Source organism: Octodon degus, unplaced genomic scaffold, assembly GCF_000260255.1.
Source record: "Octodon degus isolate 3935 unplaced genomic scaffold, OctDeg1.0 scaffold00103, whole genome shotgun sequence".
In the NCBI taxonomy this organism is placed as follows: domain Eukaryota; kingdom Metazoa; phylum Chordata; class Mammalia; order Rodentia; family Octodontidae; genus Octodon; species Octodon degus.
In genome coordinates this window covers 176,543-200,330 of record NW_004524679.1, presented here as the reverse complement: position 1 = coordinate 200,330, position 23,788 = coordinate 176,543, and the positions used below count along the sequence as shown (strand labels likewise).

The window sequence follows — 23,788 nt, the reverse complement described above, 5'->3', positions numbered from 1 at the left end:
AGGCCAGCTCAGCCCACCAGGGGGCAGGGCTGGCTGGCATGTGGTGCTGGGGGATTGAACCGCGGTCCGTGATGCTTTTGCTAAGCTTGTTCCAAGTAGGTGCTTTAGACCACTGAGCCATCTCTCCAGCCCCAAATTTTTAGCTTTTTTAAAAAATAAGTCCCATGTCATTTCAAAGAGAAAATATTTCTGACTAATTTAGAAGTATTCTTTTATTCAGGAAAATAATCACATAGAGTCTGTTGCCAAAAAATTAAAAATTTACCTTATTCCGGATTCTTAATTACTATTATGCTACTAAGTTACAGCCATTTGAAATAGTAAGCTCTCTTCACATAAAATGGAGAAAATTATATACAGGGAAACATTTTGATTTGGGTTGCCATTTTTTAAAAAATTTTCAAAGCAGAATTCAGACTTCTTTATTATTTTATTTTTTTTATTTTCATGTATTTAATACAGGTCTACAGGGTCTCACTACACAGATTGGACTCATAGAGATCATCCTGTTTTCAGCCTCCCAGGTGCTGAAATTACAGGCTCACATTACTGTGCCCAGTCTCAAACTCCAGCTCATCATGCCCCAGGGGTGGGGCTGACACAGCAGCCAATCCCTGCATCTGCCTAACCAGGTGCTTTAATCTACTGAGCTATCTGGCTGGCCCTCAGACTTCTATAAATTGTATAAAGACACTAAATAGCATGCCATCTTAACTCTAGTGCTTGGCGAAATGGGACATGAGTAGTTACAACAATATTTCTATAGTAAAGCATGAGAGTATTAGGGGAAAAATGAATGGCTATATGTCATTTTTTGTTCAAGTCAGCTTTTGTCGTTAGATTTTCTCTAGTCAGGTTATTCATTAGATTTTGCTCTAGTCAGGTTATAATTTGATACTAAATGTTATGTGCAACTTTCAAATTGCAGAGCTTTTTGAACTTGGGAATTATGGATAAGAGATTATGGGTCTATATTAGATTTTTGGGTGTATATAAGTATGAATATGATGCTTTAACAGAAGCATTTCAATATCTCAATGTTCGTGTGGAAAGGTATTCTAAATCAGGATCTCTAAACATAGATAGGCATGATAATCACCTGGTGAGCCTTTTTTAAAAAATGTATTTTAGTTCAGGGTCTATAGTGTTGCACTACACAGATCAGACTCATAGTGATTCTCCTGTTTTCAGCCTCCCAAGTGCTGGGATTACAGGCACGCGCCACCATGCCCAGTCTCAATCCCTTTCTCAGCATGCCCAGGGGTGGGGCTGGTACTGCAGGCCAGGGATTGAACCCTGGCTGCTGCACTCTGCCTAAGCAGGTACTTTAGTCTGCTGAGCTATCTGGCCAGCCGTTAGTGAGCTTTTAAAATCTAAAAATTTATGAGACTCACGATAGCTTTACCAAATTTAAAATTCTAGGTGTTGGCCCCAAAATGGTTAGCTTTTGTTCTATTGAAAATTGATGTGATCCTAGTGGTTTGTAGTGAGACTTAAAAACCAAGTCCAAGTAGGAAAAATAAAAGATATAATGTAAAATATCTTTTAAATCTGCATGTATTCAATTCTATGTACTGCTCTTTATTTTTATTTTTAGAGTACAAAACAGTATTAAAACAAAAAATTACAAGTGATACAGAATTTTAGTTAAAGTAGCCTGCATTTCCCAGTATTTTTTTTTTTTTTTGCAGTACCAGGGATGGTCACAGTATTTTTTTTTTTTTTTGCGGAATCGGGGATTGAACTCAGGCCCTTGTGCTTGCCAGTGAAGCGCTTATTCTACTGAGCCATCTCCCTGGCCCCTACAGTATTTTTTTATAAGCCATGGAATATCGACAAAACTGTTGATAGTTATACACTTGACTGAATTAGCAGTGCATAATAATTCCAAGCCCAAAGTACTGGGAATTATTGGAGAAATTGAAATGTTTCATATGCTGCCAGAAAACTCTGTAAGATTCAGTACAAGTCATACTTATTTGGTGACAGGAGAAAATCCAGAAAATGGATGAACTGGACTAGCTAAATAGAAAGTGTACTGTGAACAAGAATAGAGAGCATAAATAAAAACACTACATAGTTTCCATCTGCCACATTTCTAATTCACTTTTCTTTTCTAAAATTAATTTTATTGAGAAAGAGCAACAAGATAGTTTCAAAACAGGTTAGTAGGACAGTTATAATAATTAATACATTGCATATTATTGTCTTCCTAGTGGTTGTTCATACTACAAGATGCAGACATGATATCTTTTTTTTTTTAGAACTCACATAGGATGTTTTGTTTGGGCTTTGTAGTTCTTTACATTTTTTTGTACAAGAAATTGCTTAACAGGACAAGTTCTTTAAATCAGTACAAAAGTACCAAGTACAAACATGTAAGAGATCAGCAACACCGAATCATACTCAATAGTAACAGTGAAAACTTTGCCTTAAGACTTTTCAAAAACTCTTGGACACAAAATTAAAACAGACTCTTTCAACTTTGAGAGATCATTATTCCCAAATTGTGCTTTTCTTTCTGATTAGTAGTGATTAAGTCAGAAAAGCTTGTTCTGATTTAGATTTTTTTCACCTTGTTTTTCAAATGAGTGAAAAAATAAATAGCTTCCCTCATTAAGAAAAAAAAAATGTCAGAAACAAGCCAGTGTTGCCTTGGGACGGTGGACACAAGTCCCAAAGCTGGCTGCAGACCCATGATCAGATCTGCACGCTGGTAGTGGGGGGTCACAGGCCACTCTGGCCACTGAGGAAGCTGAAGGCCATAGTCGAGGGGCGCTGGACTCTCCTGCCCCTTGTCTGAGTCCTAATCCCAAGGGCCAAGCATGACCCAGAAGCTTTCCTGAGAAGTTAAAAACATCTCGGGGTCCAACCAGCCAGTCATTCTTGGTACAGCCCCGCAAGGTCTGCAGCCATCATAGCCAGCTGATAGTCGGCGCTGGGGTTTTGCTTTGCCAGTCGTCTGGAAGAAAACCAGTGGTTGATGAGGCTGCAGATCACCACAGAGGATACCACTACTGTCCCTGATATGGCAAGCGATCAGAAGACCAGGCCTGAGAGAATGCAGAGTAGGGTAAGGCCACCCACAGACATGACCAGCCCTTGGAGTTATTCTGAAAGGACTTTATCAGAAATTTCAGGTGTGTGAATTCCAAGTTCTTATAAGTCTTTGTTTCCTGGATTTGCTCTGGGTGGGCTAGAGGATTGAGATTCCCTGTCACTCCTGCATTTTGACATTTTTCAAACTCCCACTAATCTCCCAGAGTTTCATACGCTGCCAAAGTCTGCCAGAGTTCTTAAATGGTTCCCGGAAAGCTCCATACCTACTAACTCTGGGCCCAAAGATTGTAGCTGTCCTGCATCTTGCAGGCCATTCCGAGTCTTCTGAAGTTCTTGAAAGGTTGGACTGACCTCAGCCAAAGCTCCACTCCTGCGTGCTGGGGGTTAAAGAAGGTCAGAGCTTACCAGAGTCCCTCAGGCTGCTGAGAGTACTATGGAAATCAGTGTGGGAATTCCTTCAAAAGCTAGGATTGGAGATCCCATTCAAACCAGTTTTTCTTCTGGGTATATTTCTAAAAGTACTGAAAATATACAGCCGTGATGTATGTGTACCCACCCATGTTTATAGCAGTGCAGTTTGTCATAGCTACATCCTGGAAACAATCCAGATGCCCAACAACTGAAGAATGCGTAAAGATGTGGTATTTTTACACAATGGAGTATTATTCAGATGTAAAATAGCATAAATTTGCATGTGCAAAGATCATATTGTCACCTTAGTGTGAGAACCTCAAAGAGAAAATGGAATCTAAAGAGTACAGTAGATACTGGGAAAAAGGGAATGGACTTGTTCAAAAGGGAAGAACTACTGAGTTGAGTTTAAGGACCAGAGAGGGAGTAGGGTGTAGAGATAAATCTATATGAAATTGGGATGATTTGGACACCTATACTGTACATTTTTGCTGGTCTAAGTAAAGGAGCAGATAGATAATAACTTCCATAATAATGGCTTTCTAAGCCTTTTGACAGCAGCAGGCAGCAGTCTTCCTTTGGAATGAAATCTTATGTTGAATACTAGTATATAACCTAAATAATCAGCTTTCTATTAATGCAAACTTCTTATAGTTGTTTAAGTGCCCAACATAAGCAGTTTTTCTCCAGTAATTCATATGTACTGTTCCAAAACACTTTTCTACTATTCATTTACTTAACTTTGGAGTACTGCATTTGAGCATTACATTAGTCTGATGATACAGTGGTAATTAGGCCTCATCATTTTTCCTAAAATGTCCATAGTGCAGTTGGAGGCTACGGCATGTAAACAAAAAATTTAGAAAATTGTATGAGACTGTCAGAGTAGTGAGTTAAAAGACTTTGATAACTTCAAGTTTGTATTTCCATTTAGGAGACTTAAAGTTTCTAAACAATATATGAAAATAATCTTAGAGAGCAGTAATTTTTGAATGGGATTTCAAGTTCTAGCATTTTAAGGAGTCTCCACATTGATTTCCATAATGGTTGTACCACTCTACATTCCCAACAGCAGTGGAGAAGGGTTGAGAACAGTAATTTTTATATTAAATTTATATCAAGTACAACCCTGTTCAAGTTATTCTTTTGATACACATTCCAAACAATGTTGTCCATATTCTAGTACATGCTACCTCAATTCATGAATTTAATTCTTTTCAAGTTTCCCTCTTCAGGTTAGCATCAAACCTAACCATTGAATTTGATTCAGTTCTCATCTAGTTTGGTTTGTAGCCCAAGTTGTGGAAAAACTTAAGCTTGTGAACTGAGGTACCACTATATACCTAATGCATGTTATTTTCTTTTATACATTTTCAAGCAATTTTATTTTTTTAAAAAAGTGTACATCTTAATGACAAGTACTCTAGACTTAAGTACTCTAACCTTTCATTAATAATGATTTTCAAATCATGCAAATTTAATCTTTTTTTTTTCAGTACCGGAGATTGAACTCAGGACCCTGCGCTTGCCAGGCAAGTGCTTATTCTACTGAGCTATCTCCCCAACCCTTCATCTTTACCCTCCATTGCCAGCAATAAAAAATAAAGCATCATGCATGTATTATTATTTTTTTATTAATTTTATTGAGAAACAAATAGCAGTGAGACAGTTTCAATAATTATTTCATTGCATATTATTGTCTTTGTAGTGGTTATTCATAGTACAAGATGCAGACATGATAACCTGTCCAAACACTATTAGTACAAATCTTTCTTCTCACTGAAGAAAAAATAGCTGTATATCTATCCTACCTAATTTGTATATACACATACAAAAATGGTCCTTCATTTAGTCCCCTTTTTTGTTTAGTTTTGTAAGAGATGGGTATTCCATTGCCATTTAAATATTGTAGGTGCATGAATTCAGCAAAATAATCCAATATAGTGCAGTATTCCATAATAGTAGTGGGTTATCCATAGGACTATGTCAGAAGTTTGGGTTTTTTTTGTTTGTTTTTGTTTTTTTAGGGTTTTTTGGCAGAACTAGGGATTGAACTCAGGCCCTTGTGCTTGCCAGGCAAGTGCTTATTCTACTGAGCTATCTCCCCGGCCCCTAAAAATCTTCACCATTGAAGAAGTTTATTTATTTATTATTATTATTTTTTTTGCATAGCTGAGGATTGAACTCAGTCCCTTCTGCTTCCCAGGCAAGTGCTTATTCTACTGAGCCATCTCACAGGCTCCCAGAAGTTGTTGACTTGAGCCTTTTACAGCTCAGCATATTAATCTGGCTTTACTTTTTATACCTCATTTTTATACTTTTCTGTTGGATGGTTAATACCAACATAAAGCAAGACCTATATAACAAGAAATGTAACTTTTGTATGTGACACGGTCAGTCAAATTCCCTCAGGATTTATCCTGAAACCCTGTACCACAGTTTGTAGGTCCTTTGTCACTGTCAGCTGTGTGGATGACACACTGCCATTGCTTGACCAATTTGCTCTCTGTGAAAGCCTGAGAGAATGTTTTCTTTCCATGTGACTCTCCTTAGGCACACTCTACAACATTGATCACTTTCCTCCGTAGCCCCATCATCTCCTTGATCAGAAAATTTGGGACATCACTGAGTTACAGGATGTTACAGTACAGGCTCTCTTATGTCCTGAGTCCTCGCTGACTTTGAAAGGCTAGGGCCAAAATGTTGCCGGTCCTTGTAACCCTTCTTTTTCTGTAATTTTGAGTCTGCAAACTTAAGTTGCTAACCCTTCAGAAAAGAAGCTTAATGGTATTATCACCCTATAATATGGGCAGTTAAGCTTAACCTAACTGTCTGAATATCAAACATTGTAGACATAACATGGAGTATTTTCCATCAAGTATTGAAACGTTAAACTTTAAATCCCTTCAGAATGTGAAGAAAAAATGAAAAAAAAATTTAAAAATAGGAATAAACAATTACATATTTTTACACAGAAATTTAGAAATCTAACCATATACAGCATTGTTGCAGGACAGTCTATGACATTTTTTTCTTGTATCTTGTTTTCATTACTAATTTTTTAAAACATTTACTTGAGAGACAGTATAGCAGTAATTGATATGACATGACAAGCAGTACGAGTTTAGAAGACCAGAATGTCAGGCATTCCAAGATTGACCCTACTATTACACATTGCTATCTTCAGTGCAATTGGTTTTTTCACAGGTATCAGCATATATAGTTAGTCAGGGTGAGAATACTACCAGTTAACTGCTAGTTTCAAAAACCTCCTGAAGATTCTCAGGATCATTGCCTTAACTATCTTGTGTGTATAAATGTATGGCTTTGCCTCTTTCATGTTTGCTAGCTTTTCTCCTTGCCCTCTATTTGTTGTCTGATCCTTAATTCTTGCTTTCCTTTTCATTGTTATTCCTTTCTGTTTTCTTCTTTTGAGTTCTTACACTAGGGAGACTACATTATATTTACACATGTGTGTCTGGTTTATTTCACTTATGAGTATATCTTCAGGCGGCATCTACTTATATGTGAAGGCTTCAAGTTTTTTTTCCTTTATAGCTGAGTAATACTCTGTTGTATGAAAATACCACATCTTTTTTTTTTTTTTGGCAGAACCGGGGATTGAACTCAGGCCCTTGAGCTTGCCAGGGAAGCGCTTACTCCACTGAGCCATCTCCCCGGCCCTATACCACATCTTTTTTATCCATTCCTCGGGTGATGGGCATTTTGGTTGTTTACAAGATTTGGCTATCACAAATTGTGCTGCTATAAACATAGGTGCACATATATCACTATGATATGATATTTTCAGTTACCCTGGGAATATTCCCACTAGGGGGATAGCTGGTTTGAATGGTATTTCCAGTCCTAGATTTTAAGGAGTCCCCACACTGCTTTCCATAATGATTGCACCAGTCTACATTCCCACCAGCAGTGGAGAAAGGTTCCTTTTTCCCTACAACCTCTCCAACATTTGTTGTTGGTTGATTTCTTCATGGTAGCCATTCTTTGTAGGGTGAGATGGTAACTCAGTGTTGTTTTAATTTGCATTTCACGGATGGCTAGTGATATGGAACATTCTTTCATATATTTGTTTGCTTCTATAATTTTGTCCTTTGAGAAGTGTGTGTTCATCTCAAATACCCATTTCTGGACTGGGTCTTTAACTTTTAGGGCCCTAATGTTTTTAGTTCTTTATAAATTCTAGAGAGCAGACCTTTGAGCATGCACATATTATTGGGTTTAAGAAGCACTATAAAACATAATCAAATCATTGCTCTTACTCCTTTGTCAGATGTACTGATATCTAACAGTTGATGTTTTTGGTTTCTGGACATTTTTTATTTTACTGCATTCGTGTACCTCATTAAAATTGTTACATATTGCATATGTTAAAATTTTATATGTATGGTGTCACATTGCTTTTTTAAAAAATGGTATATTGATTCATGAATTAAATTTTTTTTGCTCTGGGAATTGAACTTGGGACCTTGTGTTTGCCAGGCAATAGCTGTTCCATTGAGCTATATCCCAGCCCCTATTAAAGACGTTTTTATTTTCGCTTCTATATGGTTTTCCATTGTAGAATTATAACACAATGTATTTTAGTGATTAAAATTTAAATCATTTCTATTCTATTTCTTTGTCATTACAAGCAATATCACTAGTTTTGTGCTTATTTCTTATAATGTCAGGGGACAGCTTAGGGGGTATATACCTAGCAGGACTTGCTGGTTTGTAGAAGTGGTACTTCCATTTCTTTTGTAGAAATTTGTATTGTCTGCATACAGTATTAGTTTGGCAACTTCCATTGATCCAGGATAGGTTTTATTTCTTTTGTTCTTAACTCAGAATAGTGTTCAAATTTTATTTTTTATTTCATTTTTTTCTTTGTTTTTATTTTTATTGAGAAAAAATAGCAATGAGACAGTTTCAAAACAGGCTAGTGGGATAGTTACAATAATTCATACATTGCATGTTATCTTTGTAGTTGTTATTCATAATTCAAGATGTGTACATGGCCGGGGAGATGGCTCAGTAGAATAAGCACTTCCCTGGCAAGCACAAGGGCCTGAGTTCAATCCCTGGGTCCGCAAAAAAAAAAAAAAAAAAAAAAAAAAAAAAAAAATAGTGTCTTTTCATTTTATACTTAGTTGGCAGGGGAAATACCATGATCACAAAGGTGGTTTTCCCAGGGTGAGACTCATCCATTGCAGTCAGAATTTGCTGACCTCTGAGATTCCTCCCCTACTCCGAACCCCCCAAAAAGATGCAGACATGATATCCTGTCCAAACACTATCAGTACAAATCTTTCTTCTCGTTGAATTCGGATTAAGTAGCTGTATATCTATCCTAAGTATTTTGTATATACAGATACAAAATATAATGCGCCTAAGGAGAGTCACATGGAAAGAAAACATTCTCTCAGGCTTTTACAGAGAGCAAATTGGTCAAGCAATGGCCGTCACTCATCCAGATGGCCAACACTGACAAAGGATCTACAAACTGCAGTACAGGGTTTCAGGGTAACTCCTGAGAGGATTTGACTGACCTTGTCAGATACAAAAGTTAGTTTTTTATTTCTTTTATTGTTTGTTTATTTGCTACAGGGTCTTGCTACGGAGCTCAGACTCATAGTGATTTTCCTATCTCAGCTTCGCCAATGCTGGGATTACAGATGTGCTCCACCACGCCCACTTTTGCTGGAAAGCATGGTATATCACAGGTTCCAGGACTTGCACGGCATGCAGTATCTGGGATCAAACCGAGGTCCTTGTGCTTTGCCAGGCAGGCACTTAGACCACTAAGCAATGTCCCTAGCCAATGTTCAATTTTAAAATATAGGACAGTATGACTTTTTTTTACTGATTTTGAGAGGAATTCTAACTGTTCACTATTCAGATGATGTTTGCTAGAAATTTTGATAAAACAGGTTTTTTTTAAGTTAAGAATGTTAAGGGCTGGCCAGATAGCTCAGCAGACTAAAGGTTTTATTCCCAGCCTACTGTGCCAGCCCTGCAAGGGGTATGCTGAGACCTTGACTGAGCCTGGGAGTGGTGGCGTGCGCCTGTAATCCCAGCACTTGGGAAGCTGAAAATAGGAGGATCACTATGAGTCCGATCTGTGTAATGAGACAATGTAGACTCTGTACTAAAATACATAAAAAACAATATTAATTTTCATACATAGTTTGCTAAGAATTTAATTATAAACAATTTACCTGATTTTTGACTTCAATCAAATATTACTTATTTGATATTTTTCTTTATATATTGAGATTATCTTTTTTTATCTTCTAATGTGATTAAAGTGCATGGATTTTTTTTAAAATACTAAAACATTTTGACTTTATAAGAATATTATGTGTAGTATCTTTGTTCATATGTGATGTTGCCCTGTAATTGACCATTTCCGTATACTGTCCTCTTTTGAGGGGTACCAACTTTGAGAATTGTTCCTTTTCTGTTGTACTCCTTGGATTAGTTTGTGTAAGATAGGAATTAACTTTTCAGTAAGCGATTGGTCCAGTATACATCATGATCTGTTTCTGTCAATTTATTTAGATAGTAACATATTTTAAAGTATTGAATTGGGAGTTTAAGACTATTCAGATTTTTAATTAACTTTCAAGTGGATTTCTGTTTTTATTTTTATTTTTTGGTGGAACCAGGGTTTGAACTCAGGCCCTTGTGCTTGCCAGGCAAGCGTTTATTCTACTGAGCCATCTCCCTGGCCCCTGAAGTGAATTTCTGTAATTCTAGAATTCTAGATTTTGTTTAAGGTTTACTATTTGTTGGCATAATTTTTATAATTTATTATTTTAAAACGTCTGTATCTGTAGTTATTTTCATTTCATAATGCCATCAAGTACTGTTGAGTCTTTCTCAGTACAAGGAGACTGTAATGTGCCTTATGAAGAAAACCTGTGTGTTGGAAGAGCTTCTTTCAAGCGTGACTTTTAGTGCTTTTGACCCTGAATTCAGTGCTAACGAATAAATGATATATGTTAAATAACATTTGTTATTACAAAAATGTACAAAATGAGGTTATATTTTGATCAGTTGATGGATATGTAACTACACACTGGCCATAGGAACTTAACTTTATTCTCTAGATAGAGTGGCCAGTGTATGCTAATTCAGTTTCTTTGGCAAGTTAATAAGACATAACATAGTATTGGCTTTATAGCCTTTGAAAAGTACTCTTGTATTTTGTTTGAAAATTCTACTTAGTCTGATTTTAGATCTTTTGTAAATTGTCTAAAATTCTACTACTAGGCTTCTGAAGTTTTCCTAGTACTATCTATTATGATGTATCTATGTGGACTCAGTTTTATTCATCTTTCTGCTTGTTTTCTTCCTCTTATCAGTGAGAGAAGACTGAGGCATTATCTCTTGTAAGTGTAATTTTTTCCACATTCTGTATAGTATTGTTATCCAGAATTCCAGCTATTATTAGACCTTTCCATTCTGTTTTCTTATCCATTACCCTCTGTTTTAGTTACTTTTCTCTCATTGCTAAGACAGTACTCATTGCATGGCAGAGGGCAACCTTTCATGGTTATAGAAGATGCCAAAAGCAACAAGAAAGTAGGTAACAGGCCTCTATTCCTTCCTTATTTGTATGCAGGCTACCTGCCCTAGGATGGATGTAACACATAAACCCTTAATCCCAACATTGGACAATAAATCAGTTACAAACTCTAGAAGCCTGTGCCCATAACTGAAACTTTGAGGGAAGCATTTAGATACAACCATTACATGCTCTTTGATATTAACCTTATTTTTTATTCTCATCTTAATTCTGATAGTATAGTCCGTTTTTCTAATTTTCTTCTCAGCTTTATCTATTTTTTTTTATTTTAGCCATCAATTCGGCCAGACCCGTGGGAGTACTAAAATACTGAGTTTATGATGTTTCTTAAACTTGGGCTCACTTTAATGTTTGGAGTTGGGGGTTAGCAGATCATTTCAACAATATATGGTTGAACTCAAAATCAATATGAGGACATAGCTATAACTGTAAATCTCAGAGGAGCCTTTGTTCCACACCCATTTTCCTAGTAGCCAATAAAGATAGATAATCTTTGCATTTTTCATCTTACTTTGCCAGCTAGTATTTTTTATTTCTGCTGTGCCTTTATGTTAATACTGCACCCTTAAAGAATAACAGATTTCTTCAGAAAGCTCAATTACAACAGGACACTATAGAAGGATGCAGGGGCTTCAGTGTTTGCTTACTGCTAGTAGTTCATTCTTTCTCTGTGTCTGTGCCCTAGGATTTTCCTGTCTTTTTTTTTCAAACTAAATTCTGCATTTAAAATGACTTTTCATTGAAGTTTATACCATAGTTCAAGGCGTTTTTCTAAAGCTTAGGCTTTTTTAGATATATAAAGAGGGAAAATGTGTATTCAAAAGACTTTTATGTTAGATCTGTTAATATTTGGTGTCCACATTTTGTACCATCATCAATTTAACTGTTAAGTAAAAGTTGAATATAGTTGACAATGTAGTCCTCAGCATTTATAGAGTATAATTTATTTTTCGGAACTGAGGATTGAACTCAGGCCCTTGCACTTGCCAGGGAAGTGCTTATTCCACTGAGCCATCTCCCCAGCCTCCTAGAGTATAATAAATTTTATCTAAGATAATTGGCTTCATAACTCAGCTTTGGGACATATGACTGAATCTGTCATCCAGGAGCAGAAACATGGGTTTGTGAGACTCATGCTTAGTCTTTATAATATTTCTATTAATTATTAATTTTAATTTTGAGTTTTATTATATTAAACAATGAGTACTTAACAGCAAAAAAATCAAAAGTATTGAGTTTTTAATATTTGTTGTTTATGACAAAGTATCAATATTTCAACATTGACTGATTTTTGGTGTCCAAAGTCTAAAAGAGAATGTCAGAAATAATTTCTATATGAACTGCATTGAAGATGCCAATATCTAGAGTAAATATTTACTTCAGCCATCACACCTGTGGCAGTCTGCCCACATGACAACAGCATGTTACTTACCCATGCATCTCTTACCCTGACAGCACATGACTTTTGCTTTCCTGGCATTTTTGTAGGACATACTTCACACCTTAGTGTTCTTGTTTTGTCAGGAGGTTCTTATTATATTATTCAGCATGTAGTTAACAGGAGCATAAAGTATCAATAAAATAAATTAAATTCTTAATATTTATTATGTGTTTAGAATAGACACCATTTTCTTATCAGCTGTGTACTTCCTCACAAAACCTAACATAAATTTTGCTTCAGCTATCACACCAAAGGCAATTTTCGCACATGACATCTGCTTGTTCTATGCACATGTCTTGCGTACATTGACAGTACATGTGCTTAGCTTTCCTCTTCTCTACTGAGTCTTGTCCCCTCTCTTTCTGTTTTGTCAGGAGCTATATACTGTATTGTACAACATGTACTTAGTGGGGAAATAAGATGTGAATAAAATAAAGTAAGATATCAGATGTATGATGAGTACTTACAATAGACATTAACATTTTCACATCAGTTGTTTACTTACAAGACCTAAAAGACAACATTAAATTAAAAACCTAGGTGACCTACAATGTAAACATAAACAAAAGTCTACAATTTTAACATGAACAAAAGTCTATAGAAATACGCTTGGCTTCAATTCACACTCAAGGCAGTCTTCACATAGGATAACTGCATGTTCCATACACAGTTAAGTATGTTTTGTATTCCTATACTTTCTTATAGGGCATAGTTGACATTTCTGTTTTCCCATTGTTGTGGCATGTCTTTGTGGTGCTGTGCCTGCCTGTTCCTCTGTCTGCTCACCTGTACTCCACAATTTTTGTGTAGTTCCCTGAGCAGAAGCATTTTGTTTTCCTTCTGCTGTAATTTATCTTTTATGAGCTCAAGTACCAATCATCTTAAGAAAATTTCTCCATGATTTTACACTTATTATTTTGATTCTAAACTATCAAACTATTTATGCCACACGTTTAGGATTGAGTAAAACCATGACTGTTGCTTAATCCTTTGTTTTTCAAGTAACATAATAGTTGCTGTGTAACTCATCAAAAACATCTATTCCACCTTTGGTTTAGTTGTTGAAAGTTTTCTTCTCAGGCTTTTGTTTTGTCCAGGTCTTCCTACCAGTATTTCCATCATGGTGAAATGTTGACGGTAGTAGTGCCAGGTTTGTTTTTTTTTGTCATTTATAAGTCCAATGTTATATTTTTCTGAAATCCAAGGATTATACTATATAGCTCCCTGTTTTGAAATTGAAACATGTCATTTGGAATTGCTGCCTTGTTCTTATGTACAGTTCCTGTGTTTGTCAACTTGTGCTATGCTACTTAAGGTAACATCAATTGGGAGCTGGTAAAATATTTGTCAAATATCACATTCCAGGGGCTGGTGAGATAACTCAGCAGACTAAAACACCTGCTCAGGCAAGCGTAGGGAACGTAGTTCGATCCTCAGCACCACATGCCATGCCAGCCCCACCAACAGGGTGGGCTGAGCCAGCCGCAGTCCAGGAGTAGTGGCACAGGGCTGTAATCCTGGTGCTGGGGAGACTGAAAGCAGGAGGATCACTATGAGTCTGAGCTGCATAGTGAAACCCTGCAACAACCAAACACATTTAAAAAAAACCACCACGTTCCAATTAGTTTAGGTGATAGAAGCAACAAGTGTGTTCACCGCATCATTAGGTTCATTACTATATAAATAAGGACTTGATGGCTGAATTCTAGGATAAATATCTAAGTTGAAAGCATAATAAGTCTTCACACCTACATGAGCATAAATGTTTATGCCTTATTTTGAGCCATCGCTTTTCCGTAAGTCTTTTACATTCCTGTGATCATAATGAGAAATTTATGTTAGTACAGAACACGTATGAATGCTTTCAGTTCAGCTAGTGAAGTGTCATAATAAATACATTTTTGAATATGGCTATTGGTTCCTTGAGAACATTTTATTTGCATTTCAGCTTTTTTTATTCACAGCACCTTGTAGTATTTCATCTTTTACAGTTTTCAACAATGAATGGCACTGCTGGCATTCTGTCCAATAATTTTCACCGCTTCCAAGGTTTTCACTGTATTTTGAGAACTAGTTCTAAAATTGGATCATTCCAATTGGTTGCATGGTCATTTTGCAACATTTTGACTAGTCAATTATATAGTCACATTGCTGTTTTGTCATTTGCATCAAGGAGGTCTGCATTCCCAGTATCTGTATGAGTCGATTCTTGTTCCATTTCCTGTCACTGTAACTTTGGCTCACACAGACAGTATCAAAGTTATTATCATCATTCACCCACACCACTCTTCTCTTATGTATTTTACCATAATGGATCATCATTTTCTTATAGAATGCAATCGATTACAATACAATTACTTGTACTGTGATCAGTACAAGTGGTTTGATTTTAAAATGTGGAACTCCAAATGCCATTTTTTTCTCATGAAAATCTATTTTTCTCTTTATAATTAGTACTACATTTTAATAGAAGAGATATAAATTGTTTTATTTTGTAAAATACTTTGTGATTAGTTGGTTTAAGTAGCTTAATATTGTTTGATAAGTTTTATAATTTTAATATCATGCTTGCAGGTAGTTAGGCTGGGAAACTGACTTTCTGAATAACCTTAACCTATATTTTTAGAACACTTATTTAACTTGAAGTTTGCTGCAAAAGAACTGAATAGGAATGCGAAGAAGTGTGATAAAGAAGAAAAGGCTGAGAAGGCTAAGATTAAAAAGGTAGACCACTTTTAATATTTTTCTCGTAGAAAAAGCACAACAAATAATGGAGGCATGATAAATTGTTTAATGCATTTTTTCAGTGGGCACAAGTTAATTACTGCTTTCAGCAATGTAAAACAAATAACGTATTGCCTTAAATAATTAACAGTGGCTGTTTCTTACTATGTTTAAATGTATGTTGCTATTTATATATGGAAGCATGGCCCACAAAATAAGTGTAATTGTTCTGTGTTCTCTACATCTAAACACTGTCTTTGCTTTTTAACAAAAACCATTTTTACTGAGAAGTATGAACTCCATGTTTATGAATAATACTTAAAGTGTGGTAATTTTTATTTCTGTGCTTTAACAAGTTTTTCATGTAAATATTGCATAGTATTAGAATTATTTTGGTTTCTTTATTTGCTAGGAGGATTCACAAGTTCAGTATATAGTTGTACTCAAGGTTATTCTTTATTTGAGTGAAAGGATAAAAGCAGAATCAGTAAAGGAAAGAGTTTCATGGTACAAAGTCTGGGTGCTACAGGCTCAAGCTTCCATGATTGTTTTCCAAATGGAGTCACACAGGGCAAGCCTAATTCTTGCAGCTACTTATGACAGCACAAGTGAAATACTGTCTACCTGGGAAATTTTCCTGTCCTAGAAGTCTGGGGATTTTATTGGTAGTCAATAACCTTGACATTTTCGATACAGCACATGCCAAAATTCCAGATCCCGAAAAGGAAATCAGGTGTCTAATATAAATGAGCTGTGTTTGTACAGTTTAGGCATGGTCAGCCATTCTTAACAGCTCTGAGTATTATCCACAACTAAGTTTCTTGATACCGGTGAAGTGTAAAATTATACAGGTAGACTTTTCTAAGTCTAGTAGTCTCAAGTCTATCGTGTGAATTATTTTTTGAAAATGTGTCTTTATAGATTTCTCTTTAATGCTGTGTTATCTTAGATTTTCAGGTATTTTGCAATAGCACGTCCTTAAATTAAGTATACTATTTGGGTATACTATTAATTGAGAGAACTATAAAATAATAAAGGAAATAGAAGTACTCAGGCATAGTTGTAAGTTGATTTTTTATGATTCTCCCTTTCTAAAATTTATATCCAATTACTACAAGTAGAGGAAAATCTCAAAATATTTCTGTACATTAAAGAGTTTAGATATAATGAAAATACTGCTTTTAAGGTATCAGATATCAGACAAGCATAAATGAAAATGGACAAACTATCCTACCATGTGTAATCTTAATTAATGACTTTTCATGTGAGTAGCTTGCTCATAAGAAGCAGTGCTTCCTGAGCATATTTCTAGTGAACTGTGATTCTACTTTTTGTGCACAAATTTCTTGGCAGTTTTCATTTTCTTCCAATTTCTTCCTTTACTTTCTATGAGGTTTTTATTCTAAGTCCTCCTCTGTTTATGTTCCCACTGTATTCAAACACACGTTTTATAATTAAAATGCTTTGAAATCATTTTCTGTTGAGATTACATACAAGTGGTTTGATTTTAAAATGTGGCACTCCAAATGCCAAACATGTTTCCTATGGATTGAAGACAGAAACTCTTAAAAGTGAAATCATATACATACTAGAAGAGAAAATGAGGGGTAGCATTTTTTAAAAAAATATTCTTGGAATGGGAACTGGGCAATGTAAAACCTAAAAAGCAAAAATGATATGATATTTTTAATTCTTCTGGAAGATGCTCAGAAGGGGACTAGCTGGGTTGGGTAGACCGCTAAACGTAGTTTTTTTTTTTTGAGGAATTTCTACACTGATTTTCATAGTGCTCATGCCAGTCTATACTCCCACTAACAGTAGAGAAGGGTTCCTTTTCTCCAAATTGATAAATTTGACTATGTTGGAGAAAAATCTGTAGATCTAAAAATCCCACTAAAAAGCCAAAAGAAAATACCTGAGAAAGTATATTTGAAGCAGTGTGATAGTATATCTGCTACATTAAGAATTCTATATATTTTGAATAGGTGTAATTAAGAAAAGACTAAAAATTAGGCAAAGCATATAGTTTATAGAGCAGTATTGAAATAGTTCATGGGAAAGTCTGAACACAAAAGTTCTCAAACTCAATTTTTACATACAGAGTTTTTAAAATATAAATTGAAATATGATAGTACTATTTCTCAGATTTAAAAATATCAAAATACTATTTTCTTTGTAATAATAAAGATCAAACTTAGGGCCTGTTACATGCTAGTCAAGGTCTCCAGCACTGAGTTACATACATTGCCAGCCGCAAAAGATTTTTTTATATTAATTTAATGAGAAAGAAATAGCAGTGAGACAGTTTCAAAACAAGTTAGTAGGACATTTATAATAATTAATACATTGCATATTGTTGTCTTTGTAGTAGATATTCAGAGTACAAGATACAGACATGATATGTTGTCTAAACACTATTAGTACAAATCTTTCTTCTCATTGAACTAAGAGAAAGCTGTATATCTATCCTATTTTATATATACATATTTTTTTAACTGCAAATGGTCCTTTATTTGTATCCCCCTTTTTTGTGAGAGATGGGTGTTCTGTTGCCATTCAAATATTGTAGGTGCTTGAATTCAGCAAAATAACCCATTATAGTCCAGTAGCCCATAATAGTAGTAGGTTATCCTTAGAGCTGGCAATGTCAGAAGTTTTTGACTTGAGCCTTTTACAGCTCAGCATATTAATATGGCTTTACTTTTTTATACCTCTTGATTATACTTTTCTGCTGGATGGTTAAGACAAAGTTAAAGCAAGACCCATATAACTAAAAATGTAACTTTTGTACCTGACAAGGTCAGTCAAATCCCCTCAGGATTTACCCTGAAAAGTTTGATAATATGCTTTATTGGAAAAAGAGGTAGTGATACTTTATTGGAGAAAGTAAAAATTCACATAAATTACTGAGCAATTTGGCAGTCTGTATTAGAGTTATAAATTCATACAGTCCTTTGTATACTAAAATTCCAATCCTAGAACCTAATCTTTTTTATTTTTTTATGTATTTAGGACAGGGTCTACAGGTTCTTATCACATAGATTGGACTTGTAGTGATTCTGTTTTCTGCCTCCCAAGTGCTGGAATTACAGGAACATGCCACTATGCCCAGCTTCAATTGCTGTCTCACCGCCCGCAGGGCCGGCACTGCAGGCCAGAGATTGAACCCTGGCCGCTGTGCTCTGCCTAAACAGTTGCTGTAGTCCACTGAGCTATCTGGCCGGCCCTTCTAAGACCTAATCTCTCTCTCTCTCTCTCTCTCTCTCTCTCTCTCTCTCTCTTTTTTTTTTTTGGTGGCACCAGGGATCAAACTCAGGATCTTGAGCTTGCCAGGCAAACACTTATTCCACTGAGCTATCTCACTAGGCCCTAATCTTAAAGATGTATTTAATGTGTGTGCATGAATGTGCCAGTTTTATTTTGATAATATACTCAAAAAAAGTAGGCACAATTTGCATGATCATTAATATGGAGCCTGTTAAATTATGGAACCACCATATGATGCAGTACTATGTAAATATTAAAGATACAGATAATCTTACATATTGAAAGAGAATACTATTCAGGAAAACAGGATGAAAAATTGTGCATTCTCTGTACTCTTTCTAACATTAAGTATTAGGAAAAAATATTTTGGGGAAAATATATTGAATAAGGTATCACATTATTTGGATTTGCATTTCTTAAGAATGAATTTGAGGGCCGGCCAGATAGCTCAATGGATTAAAGTGCCTGAAGCAGGTACAGGGGCCAGGGATCCCTGGGCCTGCCAGGCCGGCCCCACCCTCAGGGCTTGCTGAGCCAGCAATTGAGACGATGTGGTGCAGGCCTGTAATCCCAGCTTTTGGGAGGCTGTAAACAGGCTCATCACTACAAGTCCGGTTTAGTAGTGAGACCCTGAACACCCTGTAGACCCTTCCCTAAAAATACAAAAAAGAAAAAAAAAAGAATGAACTTGAACATCTTTTTACAGTTGGACATTTTTTCTTTCCTTTTTTTATTTTTTGAGGGGGAAGGGTTACAGGGTGTTCAGGGTCTCGCTACAAGATTGGACTCGTAGTGATCCACCTGTTTACAGTCTCCCAAGAGGTGGGATTACAGGTGCGTGTTACAATGCCCAGTCTCAATTGCTGCACCCAGGTGTGGGGTCGGCACACCGGGCTGGGATATCGAAGCCCAGCCCTCCACATGCTTGCAGGTGCTTTAATCTGCTGAGCTATTTGGCTGGCCCTAGACATTTTGTATTTATGTGTGATTGTGTAGCTACTTGCTCATAAACTTTGGATTTTTTCTCTGTTCAGTTTCCTAAACTGATTTGAGAATTATAAATTTTATGATCATTAAAAAAGTGGTATCACTTTCTGAGAGGCTGAGGCAAGAGGATCAGAAATAAGAGCCCGGCCTTGCAGCTTAGTAACAGAGACCCTGTCTCAATTAAAAAGGAAAAAAAAGTTCCATGCAAAGACCCTGGGTTCACTCCTCAGAACTTCCAAAAAGTTATGCCTTAAAGAGATGTCCTCTATTTAACATCTGTTTTCCCATTACTGTGGTTGCAACATTTGTGCTCCTCCCTCCTTGCATGTTTTCTGTTGAAACCTAGTCAGCAGTGTGATGGTAATTGCAAGTTGGCCTTTGGAGGAATTAATCGGTCATCAGAGCACAGCCTTCATGAATGAGCTTAGTGCTTTTATTATTATTAGTGCCCAGGGAGCTGCTTTGCCCCTTGCACCAAGTGAAAATGTAGGAACTTCTATTTGTGAACCAGTAGGTGGGACCATATTAAATAATGGATCTGGCAGCACTTTCGTCTTAGACTTCCTAGCATCTCACACTGTAAAAAATACATTTATGTTATTCATGAGCCACCCATTTTATGGTGTTTTGTTATAACAGCTCAAACAGATTAAAACACCTCCTTACTCAGCGTATTGTAATGCTGTCTTGCAAAAATTGAGACATTCGAAGTGCCTTGGCTTTCCATTTATCTTTCTCCTCTAAGATTTGCACACATCCTCAATTAAACTACAGTTCTGTATCTATGTTTATAGTTTTCCTATTTGAAAAATTAATTTCTTTTTTTTTGCTCTGCTTGAGTTCTTGACATCATTACACGTTTACTCCTATGGGCCTTTTTTTCATGATACATTGTGTCACCTAATAGGGTTTGAGAGGGTCCTTCAGAGAAGAGATGGGACATCACTTCATCCCCGTGTTAGTAGGTTGACTGGGTCTCTTAATATAAGAGCATCGCAGGACACAATAGTATAAGATATAGGGTGATATTAGACAGGGTTAGAAAGTGAGAGAAAATAGAAAAGGATATTCAGTTTGAGCAGCTGAAGGTGGGACAGTTTTGATCAGACTGGACCATTCACCAAAGAATAAGGGCAGCCTTTATGGATTAGCTGAGGTAGGCTAGAGTCTGGTTGATTGTGATCTCATTTCTTTTTTTTTTCTTTTTTCTTTTTTGGTGGAACCAGGGATTGAACTCAGGCCGTGGCACTTGCCAGGGAATTGCTTATCCCACTGAGCCATCTCCCCGGCCCTAATGTGATCTCATTTCTTATTTGCAAAATGTCTCTGGGTGTAGTCCTCATTGCTTGTGGGGATACTTTGGTCTCCATGAGATAATTTTTCTTTTGGACAGCCTCAGTATTGTGGAGGCTTTTCTAGATTACAAAGTTATTATAAGTTTGGGGAAATGACTGGAGACTTGGTGTCCTGGGTCTTGAAGCTGGATGACATAGGTTCTATAAATTGAGGGCTAAGGGCTGAGGAGATAGCTTGGTGGTCTAAGCACCTGCCTGGCAAGCTCAAGGACACAGGTTCAATCCCCTATACTTCTTGCCTTGCTGGCTTCCGAACTACAGGCTCACTGTGCCGGCCACTGAACCTGGGTGTGGTGGTGCACGCCAATAGTCCCAGCATTTGGGAGGCTGAGACAGGAGAATCACTGAGTCTGAGCTGCATAGCGATAGCCTGTACAAAATAAATGAATAAAGATTGAATTCAAGGCTAATAAACTTTTCCCAGCTTTTAGAGTAGCATGCCTGTATGCCTGTGTGTAAAGCTGAGAAAGGATTTGACCCAATTTTAATATAAAAAAGGATATAATATGCAAAACAACCTTCATTCTCTTTCCAGTTATTTGTTGAGCATCTGTAGGTCCAAATGAAGAATTACTCATTTTTTTTTAGCAAATACTGCTTTTTAAGTCCCTGACTGCCTCAGAAGAAACACAAATTATACCTTTAGTGATTAACAGGTTAAAGGCTCTGGGGTTCCTTTGTCCTTTGTCCCTGTGGTGGTCTGACTGGTTCAATTCCCTGTTCATTCTCTTGTATTTTTTACCTTTCCCCACCTTCAGTGTCTCCCTCACTTCAGCTATAATTATGCTTTCGGGCTTCTACAGTCCTCAAAAGCCTGTCCTTTGATTCCAGGTAGCCCCCTTGTTTTTATATAGTAGTTCATTCTATTGCTTCTTCTCTGTAGCTCACTAAAGCGTGGTCTTACTGGCTGTGACCAAACTCTTGCTGCTGCCTCCACTTACATGACACTGTACTTAATAGTTCAAATGATCGCCAGAGATCACTTGACCAAATGCTTTGTTAGGTTTTTCATGTGTAAAGACTAATTTTTAATCCTTTTTCTGCCATATTTGATACAATTAAAACTACTTGACTTTTTCTTCTTCTGTTTGAGTCAAAAAGGTTTTTAACCCTCAGGGATGTTTTTAACTTGAATGCTTCTGTACTTCCCTGTCTATACTCTTTATGTTCACTTATTGCATAATGATGAATGCCAAATCTATTCTCTGTTAAACATTATCTTGGAAACATCTACTTTGGAAATATTATAGTTGGTTAACAAGTGCAGAATTAAAATCATCATCGCACTCCCCCTCTCTAAAAATAATTCTTGGATAATCTTCATTGCCCAATGAGGAAATAAGCAGAGAAAACTTAGCACAGATGCATAAGTATGAGAGAATACTTACTGTTGGGGAACTCTTAAGTTACTTGCTAATTTGTGGAGATAATGCAGATTATGAAGGCCTTGTATATCATGAAGTATTCATTGATGAGGAACTAGTGTAAACATTCATCAGAAAAGTTTCATGGAGAAAATCCTTGTTTGAAATCATTTTGCCAAGAGTAGGTTATGGCAAAAATCAGAAAACTATACAGTTTGCAAGTTAGCTCTAGATTCTTGTCTCTTCTAAGTAAAGGTTTACAGAACATGCCATACTAATTCACTTATATAATATCTTTGGTTTCTTTTGTCCTTTAAGAGCAGAGTTGACTAGTTGTTATACAGACCATATTGCCTCAAAGTCCAAAATACTTATTTACTGTCTCTTTACAGAAAATATGCCAAGCCTATGGCTCATAGGGCTCTAAAATCGTATAGTTATGCTTACTGACTAGAAAGTTTTCTGGCAGCCCAGGCAAAAAAAAAGTTACTTGTATTAGGGCAGTACTGATGGGAATACAGAAAAAATTACGTATTTTTTAAAAATATAATAAAGATTTTTTCATTGAAATGTTCACATTTACAAGTTTCTAAGAAATGAGTAGATGAAATAAATATGGATTATAAAAAATCCCCATTCTATCCCTTAAGTATTGTATTTTTATGCTTATATGTGAATGTTTATTTTCTCTGGTTTTAGTAGTAACATTAACATATATGCTATGAGCTAGGCACTGTACTGACTGCTTTCTATGAATTGTATCACTTAAGACTCTACTTTGCTCCGAATTACTGACATAAACATCCCTGCTTCACAGATAGGAGAGACTTAGATTTCAAGAGGTTAAGGATCTTGCTCAGGCACAATTACATAAAGAAACCAAGCTAAGACTTAAATGTAATCATTGGACTTATGCACATACTCTTGGCATTAGAAAATATGGTTTACTTTGGTAAAGACAATGCAAAGGCATCTCTCTTTGAAATTGCTATACTGTCGTTTACCAATAATTACTGCAACATAGGACTCTCATGTCAGAGACTTGCTTTTTTTTTTCAAAATTTTATTGATAAACAGATAAACAGTTTCAAATCAAATCGGTAGTGCAGTTTCAACAAATGATACACTGCATATATTCTTCTTAGTGGTAAATTGCTGTACAAGATGTGGACTTGAGATCCTATTTACAAACACCATAAGAACAAATCATTCTATTCATTAAGAGAATGCAACTATATATCTATCCTAACCACTTTGAATACACAGATACAAAATGGACATTCATTGGTATACCCCATTTTTTCTGAGTTTCGTTATTGAATATTATAGGTGTGTAAACTCAGCAAAATATTCTAAAAGAGTCCAGTAGACTATAATAGCATTGGGTCTTCTGTTTAACTGGCAGTGTCAGAAATTATTAACCTGAGTCCCCCACAGCTCAACATAACAACATGGCTTTACTTCCTATATTTCGTCTTCATACTTTTCTACAGGTTGGTTAACACCAAGGTAAAGCAGGACCTGTGCAACAAGAGTTGTAGCTTTTTGGTCTGAGAAGGTCAGTGAAATGCCCTCAGGATTTATC

General features: G+C 36.2%; 1 protein-coding gene and 1 pseudogene across 1 annotated transcript in view; both read left to right on the top strand.

Annotated features, from left to right (window-relative positions):
• The window catches only part of LOC101581951 (charged multivesicular body protein 1b-2), a 47,538-nt gene that overhangs the window by 8,725 nt on the left and 15,025 nt on the right, over positions 1 to 23,788 (top strand). The window contains exon 2 of the mRNA XM_004638808.2: positions 15,133 to 15,230. Coding sequence (XP_004638865.2) covers positions 15,133 to 15,230 — 98 coding nt within the window. The remainder of the gene's footprint in view (positions 1 to 15,132; positions 15,231 to 23,788) is intronic.
• Positions 8,617 to 8,730, top strand: LOC111818823 (annotated as a pseudogene).